Consider the following 13,101-nt stretch of genomic DNA (forward strand, 5'->3'; position numbering starts at 1 on the left):
CTGTGAGAGCCGTTCAGCAGTGGAACTCTCTGCCCCGGAGTGTGGTGGAGGCTCCTTCTTTGGAGGCTTTTAAACAGAGGCTGGATGGCCATCTGTCAGGGGTGCTTTGAATGCAATATTCCTGCTTCTTGGCAGGGGGTTGGACTGGTTGGCCCATGAAGTCTCTTCCAACTCTGATTCTATGAAACGAATACCCATGTCAACATAAAAGCAAATCCAACTTCTGAAGATTGGGAAACCCAACCTTGCCACCAAAGTAGGAAGGAAACCAATAGCCAGACAACTAGATAATGAACCTTTTACACCTGCCAAATTGGAAATGGTTCTCAATAAATGTAAAAAAGCTTCTAAAGAGGCCGAGTGACCATCTACCAGGAGGGGTTGGATTGTGTGATGCCCAAGATGCCAAAAAGTCAAGCACGGAGTAAGAAAACTCAGTAATTCTTTATTGACAAGCGTTAGGTTTTTTTTTAAAGATTTCTACGTAAAAAAGTAGGTTTCTCCAAACATTATTATGACTCTTCCGGCCAAAAAAGGGGGGCACCCCATCTTTTTAAATACTGTACTTTCCCTTTAAGGGAATCAATGTTTCAATAATCAAGAACAAACAGGGCCTAAAAGTGAAAGGGGGGGGGGGAGAAGAGACTATTATTTGCACAAACGAATGTATTTACAGAGAAATATCTACAAATGGTCCTAAGTGCAGGGAGACCTTTCCTTTCACCAAACCACTCTGTTTTTCCTCCCAAAAACCCTCTTTTTCTTGATTAAGATTCTTCTTGATCTTCAATCTTTGGAGCCAAGTAGTATTTCAAGTGTCCCATGTCTGCGATCTTGTATTCCACAACTGCAGGAAGGAAGAAAAGAAAGAGGAAGGCAATTAATCATTGCGTTTATCATTGAAGAAGTAATATCTCTGTATAACTGATACTAGGTGACGTGGATGACGGGAAGGAAGGAGAAAAAGAAGGGGAAAGGAGGAGAAAGGAAAGGAGGAGAAAGGAAAAAAAAGGAAGGAATTGAATGACGAGGAAAACGAATGACAGAAGGAAAGAAAAGGAAGAGAAAGGATGAAAAATGTGTATGAGGGAAGAAAGAAAAAAGGGAAAGGAAGGGAGAAAGAAAGGAAAACAGAGAATGTGGGAAGGAAAGAAAAAGAAAGGAAGGGGGGAAGGAAGGGAGAGAAGGGATAAAGAAAAAAGAAGAGAAGAAGGAAGGAAGAAAAAAGATTTGGGGAAAGGCAAATCTTATATAATACTAGCTGTACCCTGGCCTCAGAAAACAGGAATCCCAGACATGGAACAATCTGGGCTAGGGAACACCTCCCCACAAGGTTTCCTATAGGCAGGAAGAAGCCAGGCTTTTAAGCTGCAAGGCTTTTCAAAGGTTATGAAGTTAGGCAATGTATGTGTATATGTATGTGTGTGCATATGTATATGCATATATGTGTGGTTTGCATGTGTATACATGTGTGTGTATATGTTTATGTATGTGCATGTGAATATGTGTTATGTATGTGTATATATATGTGTGTATGTATATATGAGTGCATGTGTTTGTGTAGATATGTGCATATGTGTGTTGTTTGTATAGGTGTGTAGGCCTGAGCTTACTTGGGCCCTCCCAACATTTTTGACTTCAGTTCCCACAATTCCTGCATGGCTGTTAGGAATTGTGGGAATTTTAGTCCAAAATGCCTGGCGGGTATTTTTTATTTATTTATTGTAAAGCTATTTTCACGGTTTTGGGTTTTTTATTGTTGGTCATACCTTGCGGTATGAGAAGTTTGGAGGCCAAATTTGATGTCGGTTGGCCCCATAGTTTGTTTTTAGGCTACTCACGACGACCAGCAGCTTTTTATATATTAAGATTTACATCATATATAAGGGGAGGGAAGGAAGGGAAGGGGATGAAAGGAAGAAAGAATGTGTGAAGAGAGAAGAAAGAAATAGGGAAAAGAGGAAGTGAATGAGGGAAAACAATGAGAGCCACCCAAGAAAATGGCAGGCATAGATACATAGACAATACAGACCGAGGGGGACGTCAGCAGACATGCTGAGGGTGACGGTGGGCGAGAGAGGGGTGGCCTTGGTGAAGAAGTTCAGGTAGCGCAGAGCAAAGGTCAGCTGCACGGCCTCGTTCATCTCTATTGACACCTGCAACCAAAAAAAGAGGGACATAAAGTAAAGGTTTTCCCCTGACATTAAGTCCAACTCTGATGCTCATCTCCATTTCTAAGCCAAAGAGCTGGCGTTGTTCATAGACACCTCCACTGGCATGACTGCATGGAGCACCCTTATCTTCCCACACCCAGTACCTATTGATCTACTCACATTTGCATGTTTTTAAACTGTTAGGTTTGCAGAAGCTGGGGCTAACAGTGGGAGCTCACCCTGCTCTCCAGATTCAAACCTGCAAGCTTTTGGTCTGCAAGTTTTCGAACTACTAGGTTGGCAGAATCTGGGACATATTCCACTGAATATAGTTTCCAAAAAGAAATCAAGAGACACAGCAAGCATTCCGTTCAATGCCTGCCCTCCTTAGTTAGCTATTGAGTGTTAAATTAGCTGTTCTTTGGGGAAAGGATTTAGCCTATTGACTCGGCTCCAATGTGCACCGTTTTGGGGGAAAATGGCCTTACTAAAATGAGGCTGCGCATTAGAATTGTATCATTCAGGCATCTTAGTGTGGAGCCAAAGCCAAAACTGCTTCAGAAGCTCCTCTTTCAGGGATGTCTCCTGTAATTTAATTGCCATATCTCGATGTTATGCAATTCTGGGACTTGTAGTTTGGCGAAACATCAGTATCATTCAATAGAGAAGGTTCAAGGCCTTGAAAAACCACACCTCCCATGACTTTATAGCATTGAACCAAGGCAAGTAACATGGATCCACACCATATTTTGGTGCATTTTAGCTTCTCGGTTTTTTATTATGTTAGTAAATGTGTGTAATGTGATCTATTATGTTTATTTAAGTTCTTACATTTGGTTTATTATTTATTTATGGCATTTATATGCCACCCTTCTCACTCCGAAGGGGACTCAAGAGTGGCTTACAAGATATATATGCATACAATATATTATGCTATTAGCATAGTACAATATCAGTATTAGATATTACTATGTTGTACTATACCCATTATATTGGAATATTATTAGTAATATTACATGTAATATAAACATATAATTATAATATGTTATTAATTGGTTATTTTAAGTTTATATTGATGTTGCTTTATTTGTTGTGTTGATTGATTTGTTGTTTGTCTGTTTTATTATGCCCTTGAATGCTGGCCACTTTGGATAGAAACCGGCCCGAGTCCCTTTGAGGAGATAGTCTTATGATGATTTATTATCCACCCTGCAGCACAGATGCACCCTAAGGTTTTCTTTACCATTGATAGAAGCTTTGGTCTTCTAATATTTTTATTTTATTTCTTTATGACACTTATATGCCGCCCTTCACACTCCGAAGGGGACTCAGAGTGGCTTACAAGATATATATATAAATACAATATATTATATTATTAGCAGAGTACAATATCAGTATTAAATATTACTATATTGTACTATGCCATTATATTGTAATATTTATCTATGGCATTTATATGCCATCTTTCTCACCCCGAAGTGGATTCAAGAGCAGCTTACAAGGTATATATAAATACAATACACTATACTATTAGCATAGTACAATATCAGCATTAAACACTGCTATATTGTACTATACCTATTATATTGTAATATTACATGTAATCTATATAAATAAAAATGTAATGTTCATTTATGGGATGAACAGAACTTAAAAACCACTGGACGAATTGACACCAAATTTGGACACAAGACACCTTACAATCCAATGTATGTCCTTCACTAAAAAAAATATGATTTTGTCATTTGGGAGTTGTAGTTGCTGGGATTTATAGTTCACCAACAATCAAAGAACATTCTGAACCCAACCAACGATGGAATTGAACCAAACTTGGCACAGAGTTCTCCCATGACCAGCAGAAAATACTGGAAGGGTTTGGTGGGCTGTGTCCTATGGTTTTGGAGTTGTAGTTCACCTACATCCAGAGATCCCTGTGGACACAAACAATGATGGATCTGGACCAAACTCTACAAGAATACTCAATATGCCCAAATGTAAACACTGGTGGAGTTTGGGGAAAATAGAATCTTGACATTTGGGTGTTGTAGTTTCTGGGATTTATAGTTCACTTACAATCAAAGAGCATTCTGAACCCTAACAACGATAGAATTGGGCTAAACTTCGCACACAGAACCCCCATGTGGGCCACAGCAACGAGTGGCAGGGGACGGCTAGTCTAAATATATAATTACAATATCATATTATTAGTAGTAGTAGTATTATATTGCATTACATTATAATATCATAAATATTAAATGTAGAATAGCACAGGAGACAAGGTGAAACTGTCCCCTCCCCCCCCCTTTCACTCTGGCCCAGAGGTAGTTGGTTATTTTATTATTAAATATTATTAGTAATATTACATGTAATATAAATATATAATTATTAGGCCTGGGCGGTTTCGTTCGTTAATTTTGTAATTCGTTAATTATTCGTTATTTTTATTAATTACGAAACAATTACAAAACACATTTTCAAACCCGGAAGGGTTTAAAAATAACGAAACGGCATCCCCCATACTTTTAACGAGCTTCCGCCCGTTTCGGAAATGGGATGGAGGATGCTGCTGGTGCCCTGGGAGGCTGGAGCCAATCAGCAAGCAAGCAGTGCACCGTGGCAGTGTCTGATTGGCCGGCAAGGCCTTTAAAAGCGGCTCCGCGTGGACGCGGAGCTCATTTGTTGCGCGGAGGCGAGGGAGGAGAGAGGTCCGGGAGGGCTGCTTGTGCTTGCTTTGGGTTGGCTTGGCTTGGGTAGGAAAAAGACTTGCATTGGGTTGGCTTCGTTGGAAAAGACTCTTCTGTGTGTGCTCTCATTTGCCCTGTCTCCTGCCTGTGATTGCTTCACATCAGGGCCAGTTTTTGGTTCATTTTCCATTTTTGAATATTTTTTAAAAATACCTGTGTTTTATTCTTTAAAAAAATACAAAAAATATTCTAAAAAAAGAAAAGAAACTTCTGTTCCTGTGTGCTCTCGTTTGCCCTGTCTCCTGCCTGTGATTGCTTCACATCAGGGCCAGTTTTTGGTTCATTTTCCATTTTTGAATATTTTTTTAAAATACCTGTGTTTTATTCTTAAAAAAATACAAAAAATATTCCAAAAAAAGAAAAGAGTCTTCTGTTGGTGTGTGCTCTCGATTGCCCTGTCTCCTGCCTGTGTTAGCTCTACATCAGGGCCAGTTTTTGGTTAATTTTCCATTTCTGAATATTTTCTAAAAATACCTGTGTTTTATTCTTAAAAAAATACAAAAAATATTCCAAAAAAAGAAAAGAGTCTTCTGTTAGTGTGTGCTCTCGATTGCCCTGTCTCCTGCCTGTGTTAGCTCTACATCAGGGCCAGTTTTTGGTTCATTTTCCATTTTTGAATATTTTTTAAAAATACCCGTGTTTTATTCTTAAAAAAAATACAAAAAATATTCTAAAAAAAGAAAAGAAACTTCTGTTCCTGTGTGCTCTCGTTTGCCCTGTCTCCTGCCTGTGATTGCTTCACATCAGGGCCAGTTTTTGGTTCATTTTCCATTTTTGAATATTTTCTAAAAATACCTGTGTTTTATTCTTAAAAAAATACAAAAAATATTCCAAAAAAAGAAGAGTCTCCTGTTGGTGTGTGCTCTCGATTGCCCTGTCTCCTGCCTGTGTTAGCTCTACATCAGGGCCAGTTTTTGGTTCATTTTCCATTTTTGAATATTTTCTAAAAATACCTGTCTTTTATTCTTAAAAAAATACAAAAAATATTCTAAAAAAATAAAAGAGTCTTCGGTGGCTGTGTGTGCGTTTGTCATTTGTGTAGTTCCAACCAGTGTGATGAAACGCTTCCTTCCCGGCTTTGCTAGTCGCAAGGGCCAAGTGCTATCGCGAATACCGAAGAAAGGCAGGGGACTGAAGATGAACACATTGACAAGAAGGGAACATTCATCCAAGGAGATGGTTATTGAAACACCCACAGATGCTTCAACCAGCTGTGAGATGGCAGAACCTTCTTCTTCATCAGTTCAAAAGACTCTACGTTCAGATCCTGATGTCCTTCCAACTACCTCTGATACTACTTGTTATGAAGGGGAGGGCGAGGAGGCGGACGTGTCAGAGGAATGGGAGGAAGACAAGATGGAATGTGCTTCCACCACAGGAATTAGTGATCAAGACGAGGACTGCATGCTGATGGAGGGCGAGCTACAGAAACAACCAACAATTATACTCCCTTCCACAAACACCGACAGTCCAAACACGAGCATGAGTACATCTGAAGTGCCTAGTAGGGGTAGGCCGAGATCGCTCCTATGGGATCATTACGACGTCCATAATGAGAGGGCCACTTTGGCAGTTTGCAGGCATTGCGGTGTGAGCGTCAGCAGAGGAAAAGATATGAGGCATCTTGCCACAACAGGGCTAAGGATGCACATTAAGATACACCACCCAAATGTGAAGTTGGTCCTTCTTACTTAACTTGCAATACTGCTACAGAAATTAGTATGTATATGCAATACTTCCCAGATAATTTTCAGAGTTTTTTCAAAGTGTAATTTCTGTTACTTTTTGTTACTTTTTCTTTATTTATTTCTTATATTTACTTTCTAAGTTTTTATAATATTATTTTTATATATTAATAATTTATAATTTAATTTTATATATTATTATTATTATTATTTATAATTATATTTTATAAATATTTTATAAATTTAATTATATTTTATTTAAATATTTATATTATTATTTATTTCATTTATATAATAATATATTATTATATTATATTATATTGTATATATTATATAATTTTATATTATTTATTATTATTAATTATTATTTATATTTTATTTATTTAAATTTTATTATTATATTATTGTTTATTTCATTATATTATTAAATTGACTCAGTTTTGGCTACTTTATCTTATTACTTTTTTATTTAATATCTTAATATCTTGTTCTATTTGATTATTTTATTTGATTTATTTTATGAAATGATTTTGTTTATAGAGCATTTAGCATTGCGCAATCGTTAAAATCGCACTTTAACGAATCGTTTCGTTATTATTCTGATAGCGAATCGATTCGTATTTAATAACGAAGTTTCAGAAGTCGTTTTGCGCATGCGCAAATCGCGTCCGCCATCTTAACGAATCGATTCGTTATAACCTTAACGAATCGACCCCCGCACCAATAACGAAGCTTCGGAAGTGATTTGCGCATGCGCGGGGGGGGGGGGGGGGGGTTCGCCATCTTAACGAATCGATTCGTAAATACCAAACTTTTTTTTTGGAAAATTTTGTAATTATGTTAAATATCAAAACAAAAAAACACCCCAATTACAAATCGATTTTAGAAACAATTTTTTGCGTTGTTATCCAGGCCTAATAATTATAATATCATATTATTAGTAGTATTATATTGCATTACATTTAGGGCTGGGTAACCATGGAAAAATTTGTTTCTAAACTCGATTCATTTCCAGGGGGCGCTAGCATTTCCAAATTCTAAAAACTTCTGAAATTTTGAGATTGTATATTATATTATTATAATATATTGTATTATATATTATTATATTATATTATTGTATATTATATAATTATAATATATTGTATTATATATTATTATATTACGAAAATAATTACAAAATAATTACGAAAATTGGAAAAATTGTTTCGATTCTTAATTACTCCTCACACTATTCCAAAATGGCTCAATATCGGATCGTAAGCTAATTTAAATACGAATTAATAACGAATTACGAAATTAACTAACGAAACCGCCCAGCCCTAATTACATTATAATATTATAAATATTATATGTATATACATTATATTATATTGCATTATATTATTAGAATAGCACAGGAGACAAGGTGGAACTGTCTTCTGCCCCCCTCTCTCTGCACTCTGGCCCAGAGCGGCAGTTGGTGCTGAGGGGGAGGTGTCCCCAACTGATGACATATGCAGGAGACAAGATGGAACCCAAATGGCCCAGAGTGGCAGTTAGCGCTTAAGCGGCTGAGGGGGAAGGGGCCTGAGGTTGTTAGGAATGGTGTGAGTTTCGACCCAAAACACCTGGAGGGAGGGCCCAAGTTTGCCCATGCCTGGTGTAGATTCAACTTACGGCTTCGTCCTCCTTGTCAACATCACTGGTCTGCGAGAGCTTGATGTTCCCGCTCCCAAGTTCCCCGGTGGCAGAGAACTTGACGCCATCCTTCGCACAGGAGATGACCACCGCGTCTCCGATGTGGCTCAAGTCCCGGCAGATACGTGCGAATTCAGCTGAAGGCATCTTCACCACACAGCTGTACTCTTGCTCCTGGTGAAGAAACATTAAAAGCTAAGTGTTGGAGTTCAGCCTCTGATTGTGTTTCAAGATCAGGGTGCGTTGGATGTGGGGAATGATGTTAATGAGGTTCAAGATGAGTTTCAAGATGGCAATGGTTTTGTCAGTGATACTGATGCAGAGAATGACCAGGAAATCCCCGTATTTTCCCATGAGAATGTCCCTGAGGGGTGTGGGGATGATGGTGTGCTTTTTGATTTGTTACCAGAGAGTTCTCATGAGAGAGAACATGGAAATAGCTCGGCACCTGGCCCAGTTGCAAAAATTAAGGAGCAAGTAGATAAAGAGCCAAGTGATAGACGAGAAGAGATTTATTTATTTACAGTATTTATATACCGCTTTTCTCACCCCTAGAGGGATTCAAAGTGGATCGGTCAAAATAATGACTGAGCAATGGCTTTGGCGCCCTGCCAGGCTTCGACAGAAAATGTTAAATTGCCTGTGTATGTCTATATATGTTGTGTGTCTATGGCACTGAATGTTTGCCATGTATATGTACATTGTAACCCGCCCTGAGTCCCCTGTGGGATGAGAAGGACGGAATATAAACACTGTAAATAAAATAATAAATCACCTTGGACTACTGGTGCTGGGTCACACTGCTACTGCTAAGTCACTCTGCTGTACATACATGGAGAGGGCCTTTTGTTAATATGCCCACTCGCCCAACAGTATCAGCCTTCGTAATGGAATCTGCACTGATTTATTTCACATCACAGCTCTCTTCTGAATGAACTTCCCATAACACAACTTTAATTCTTTTTAAAGGAATGAATAAAATTATATATACATACATAAACATATATAATAAGAAGTTGGCTTTTTAAATCAAACACCACACTGGCCACATGTGTTTTCTTAGGCTCAGCATTGCAAAGCAGAATAAATACTGAAACAGAGCAATTTTTGACATCTCTGGGCCTTACCGGAATGCCAAGCTGTTCGACATCCAAGTCCATCAATTTCATCTCATAGTCAGAGACCTTCTCTTGATCTAATGGGAAAGCACGGAGCGGAAAGGTGAATGAATGGGTTCAAAATGTGCTGATTCCATTCAACAGAACTAATTGGCATGAAAGTAGAGTGAGTTCATGATCCTTCTTTAGAAGTGCTACAGGGAGGACTAGACAATATTGCAAGGAAAATATATTTGACTCTGAAGCCTCTTGATTTATGATTCTGAATAAGGATTATGGATGATGGTATCAAACACTCTATATGTTTTAGTTTGTCTATTGTTTTGTGTATTTTATTTGCTCGAGTGTTCTAATTGTTTTAGTTGACGGGGCATGTTTTGTCATGTTTTATGCAGTATTGAATTTTGCCAAAGCTGTAGGCCATCTGGAGTGAGAAAGGAAGCAAATAATAATAATAATAATAATAATAATAATGGATCCATAAGGATATAGGTGGCCTGTAAAGCCTCATCATGCTGCCATTTCTCCCCAAACCCGGTATTTAAAATAAAGGGGGATCTGTGTGCCAAGTTTGGTCCATATCCAAGGCTGATGGGGTTTGCAGTAGTCTCTGAAAGTGGATGAAGGGGCTGCAAATCTCATCACCTGTGGTCCACTCTACCCAAACTTCTCCAGGATGTAAAGTGGGTCTTGGGGGGGGGGGGCTGTGTGCACATATGTACATACATGTGTACCCACAAACATTTTATATAGATAGATAGAAGAAATAGAAAAGATACGAGTCCAGAGACCGGATAACCATCTGTCAGGGGTACTTTGATTATGCTTCTTCTGCATGAAGGTAGAAGGGTGCTGGACTGGATGGCCTTTGGGCTCCCCCACACCACCACCACCAACTCTAGGAGTCTATTATTATTAAGCAGAGACTGGATGGCCATCTGATAGGAGAGCTCTGATTGCAATTTTCCTGCATGAAGGCAGAACTGGGTGGCTCTTGGAGGCCTCTTCCAGACGATAGGAAAGTCTAGAAGGCTGGAACGCCATCTGAGGGTGTTTTGATGGTGCTTTTCCTGCATGAAGGAAGAAGAGGACTGGACAGAATGGCCCTTAAGACCTCTTCCATCTCTATTATCATTATTATTATTAAAGTGGGATGGCCTTGTATTGGGAGGGCTTTGGTTGTGCTTTTCCTGCCTCGCAGAAGGGAGTTGACCCATGCAGTCTATTCAGGAGGGCTTTTCCAGCACGAAGGCAGAAGGGGGTAGGACTAGACTCTTAAGGTCTCCACCCATTATTATTATTGAGGTTAGATAGCCATGTCAGGTGGGCCGATTGTAGTTTTCCTATGTGATAGCAGAATAAAGGAGGGTAGGACTGGATGGCCATCTGTAGGATGGCCAACTCTAGGATCCTATTATTATTATTGAGCAGAGACTGGATGGCCATCTGCCGGGGAGTGCTTTGGCTGTGCTTTTCTTGCATGAAGGCAAGAGAGTGGACAGAATAGCCTTTGGGGGTCCCTCCGAATCCTAGGATTCTATTATTATTAAGCAGAGACTGGATGGCCATCTGTTGGGGGAGCTTTGATGGTGCCTTTCTAGGAGGAAGGCAGAAGGGGGCTGGGCTAGATGGCTTTTAGGGGCCCCTCCCAACTGTATGAAAAGAAAGGCGCTCTCATCAGTGGGGCTCCCACCAACAAGCGCCTGGATACTTACTTGGCGTCTCAAAGACCAAAACAAGTGTGTCCGCATTGTCTTCTGCTCGCAGGGTGATGATGTCATCATTCCCCGCACACTTGAGAACTTTGGACATGCTAGGAATGAGAGAAGAGACAAGGTTGACTCTCCTTCCCGTAACATTGGCAGGTTCATTCTTAATAACATCAATGTTTAACATAATATAATAGATGTAAGGATACAAAACAAATAACATATAGAAATATAACAAGTACAAAATATCGCTATTAAGAGTCAACTTTTTACCTTGGAGGCTTTAAAGCAGGGGTCCTCAAACTAAGGCCCGGGGGCCGGATGCGGCCCTCCAAAGTCATTTACCCGGCCCTCGCTCAGGGTCAACCTAAGTCTGGATCAACTTGAAAGCTGACAACAGCAATCCTATCTCATCAGCCAAAAGCAGGCCCACACTTCCCATTGAAATATTAATAAGTTTATATTTGTTAAAATTGTTCTTCATTTTAATTATTATATTGTTTAAAGAGGTGTTTTGTTTTTGGTTTTTTTTGCACTACAAATAAGATATGTGCAGTGTGCATAGGAATTCATTTTTTTTTTCAAATTGTAATCCGGCCCTCCAACAGTTTGATGGACTGTGACCTGGCCCTCTGTTTAAAATGTTTGAGGACCCCTGCTTTAAAGTTTGTGGGCCTGATTAGTACCTATGTTCTCTGTAGGCTTTATTGTTTTATTCAAGCCATTTTGAGTCTCCTTAAAAAACTCTAAAATTACTACAGCAAAACAGCAGAAAGGAAACAACCAGGCACATCTTAACACCTCCCAACAGAACATTTTCCCAGGCTCAGCCAGGCCTTCAAATGCTAATGAAGGTGGTCAGTTGAAACATTCACACCTAGCTCCAGCAGAGAAAAGCTCTTTGCCCCACCCCAGTCATTCCACAGATATATAAACCCATTGTCCTAATTCCAACAGACCTCACTACCACTGAGGATGCCTGCCATAGATGCAGGCGAAACGTCAGGAGAGAATGCCTCTAGAACATGGCCCTATAGCCCGAAAAACCTACAAGAACCTAGGATACACAGCTGCTTTGAGTCTCTTTTGTGGAGAGAAAAAGCGGACAATATATAAGCATAAGCATCATAATAATAAATCATTTTTTATATTTGGTGGATTGACATGAAAAGGGCTTCCTCTCCCTTGAAAAACGCGCCAATTCCCTTAGACACGCCCATACAAAAAGGAGTCCACCAATCGGGTGGAAGCAGGGGTGATGACGGCTTCCAAAGGAGCCAATCCGCTCTCAGGGGTCACTAGAGAGAAGCCACGCCCCCTCGTTCCCTCTCAGCGCTTCCCGCCAAAAGGGCGGCGAAATGGCGCGCGTGACGTCATCGCGGCGGGAAAAGGCAAACATGGCGCTTCTGGCCCTTCTTTCCTTCTTTGGCTTAGGTACCGACCTGCCCAGGTTGACTCCCATGGCGATGTTGCGGTCGCAGCGGTAGGTGTCGAAGCCCTCGGAGCGCATGGTGAGCTGGACGAGGGAGACGTGGGAGGAGTCCATGCTCTGGAGGCTGATGCCGCCGGAGCCCAGGTCCCAGCACGCCTCGGTGATCAGGTCCTTCAGCGCCTCCAGCACCTTCTTCAGCAGCGAGCCCTGCACCAGCCGCGCCTCGAACATCCTGCCGGCCTCAAAGACACCACACAGCTAGGCCGCGATGTTCTCCCTTCGGGGTCACGAGCGCTTCTGAGGGCTGCTGCGCGCACGAAGGGCCCTTTTATACTGCCCCGCCCCCTCCTCGTGAAGGCTCCGCCCCCTCCTCATGAAAGCCCCGCCCCCTCCTCATGGAGGCCAATCAACAGCGATGGATAAGTTATTCCCTCCGTCCCGCCCACTCGCTGTGAGCCAATCAAGGAGCGCAGTGAGCGTGTCTCCACCCATTCCCCCCTTTAAAGCAAAGGCCCCGCCCACTCCTTGTGGGGACCAATCCACAGCACTGAAAGAGGTGGGCGTGTCCCCATTCCAGAGACCC

At 40.7% G+C, this 13,101-nt stretch overlaps 1 protein-coding gene across 1 annotated transcript; it reads right to left on the bottom strand.

Moving 5' to 3' along the window:
- Nucleotides 1–425: 425 nt before the first annotated feature.
- PCNA (proliferating cell nuclear antigen) lies at nt 426–12,833 on the bottom strand. The gene is made up of 6 exons (XM_060787482.2): nt 12,529–12,833; nt 11,093–11,190; nt 9,387–9,454; nt 8,239–8,433; nt 2,033–2,156; nt 426–847 (listed from the first exon to the last, which is right to left on the bottom strand). The coding sequence occupies exons 1-6, from the start codon at nt 12,747–12,749 to the stop codon at nt 768–770; spliced, it is 786 nt and encodes a 261-aa protein (XP_060643465.1). The 5' UTR covers nt 12,750–12,833; the 3' UTR covers nt 426–767.
- Between the last annotated feature and the right edge of the window lie 268 nt (nt 12,834–13,101).

The sequence above is a fragment of the Anolis sagrei genome, chromosome 7, assembly GCF_037176765.1.
Source record: "Anolis sagrei isolate rAnoSag1 chromosome 7, rAnoSag1.mat, whole genome shotgun sequence".
Lineage (NCBI taxonomy): Eukaryota > Metazoa > Chordata > Lepidosauria > Squamata > Dactyloidae > Anolis > Anolis sagrei.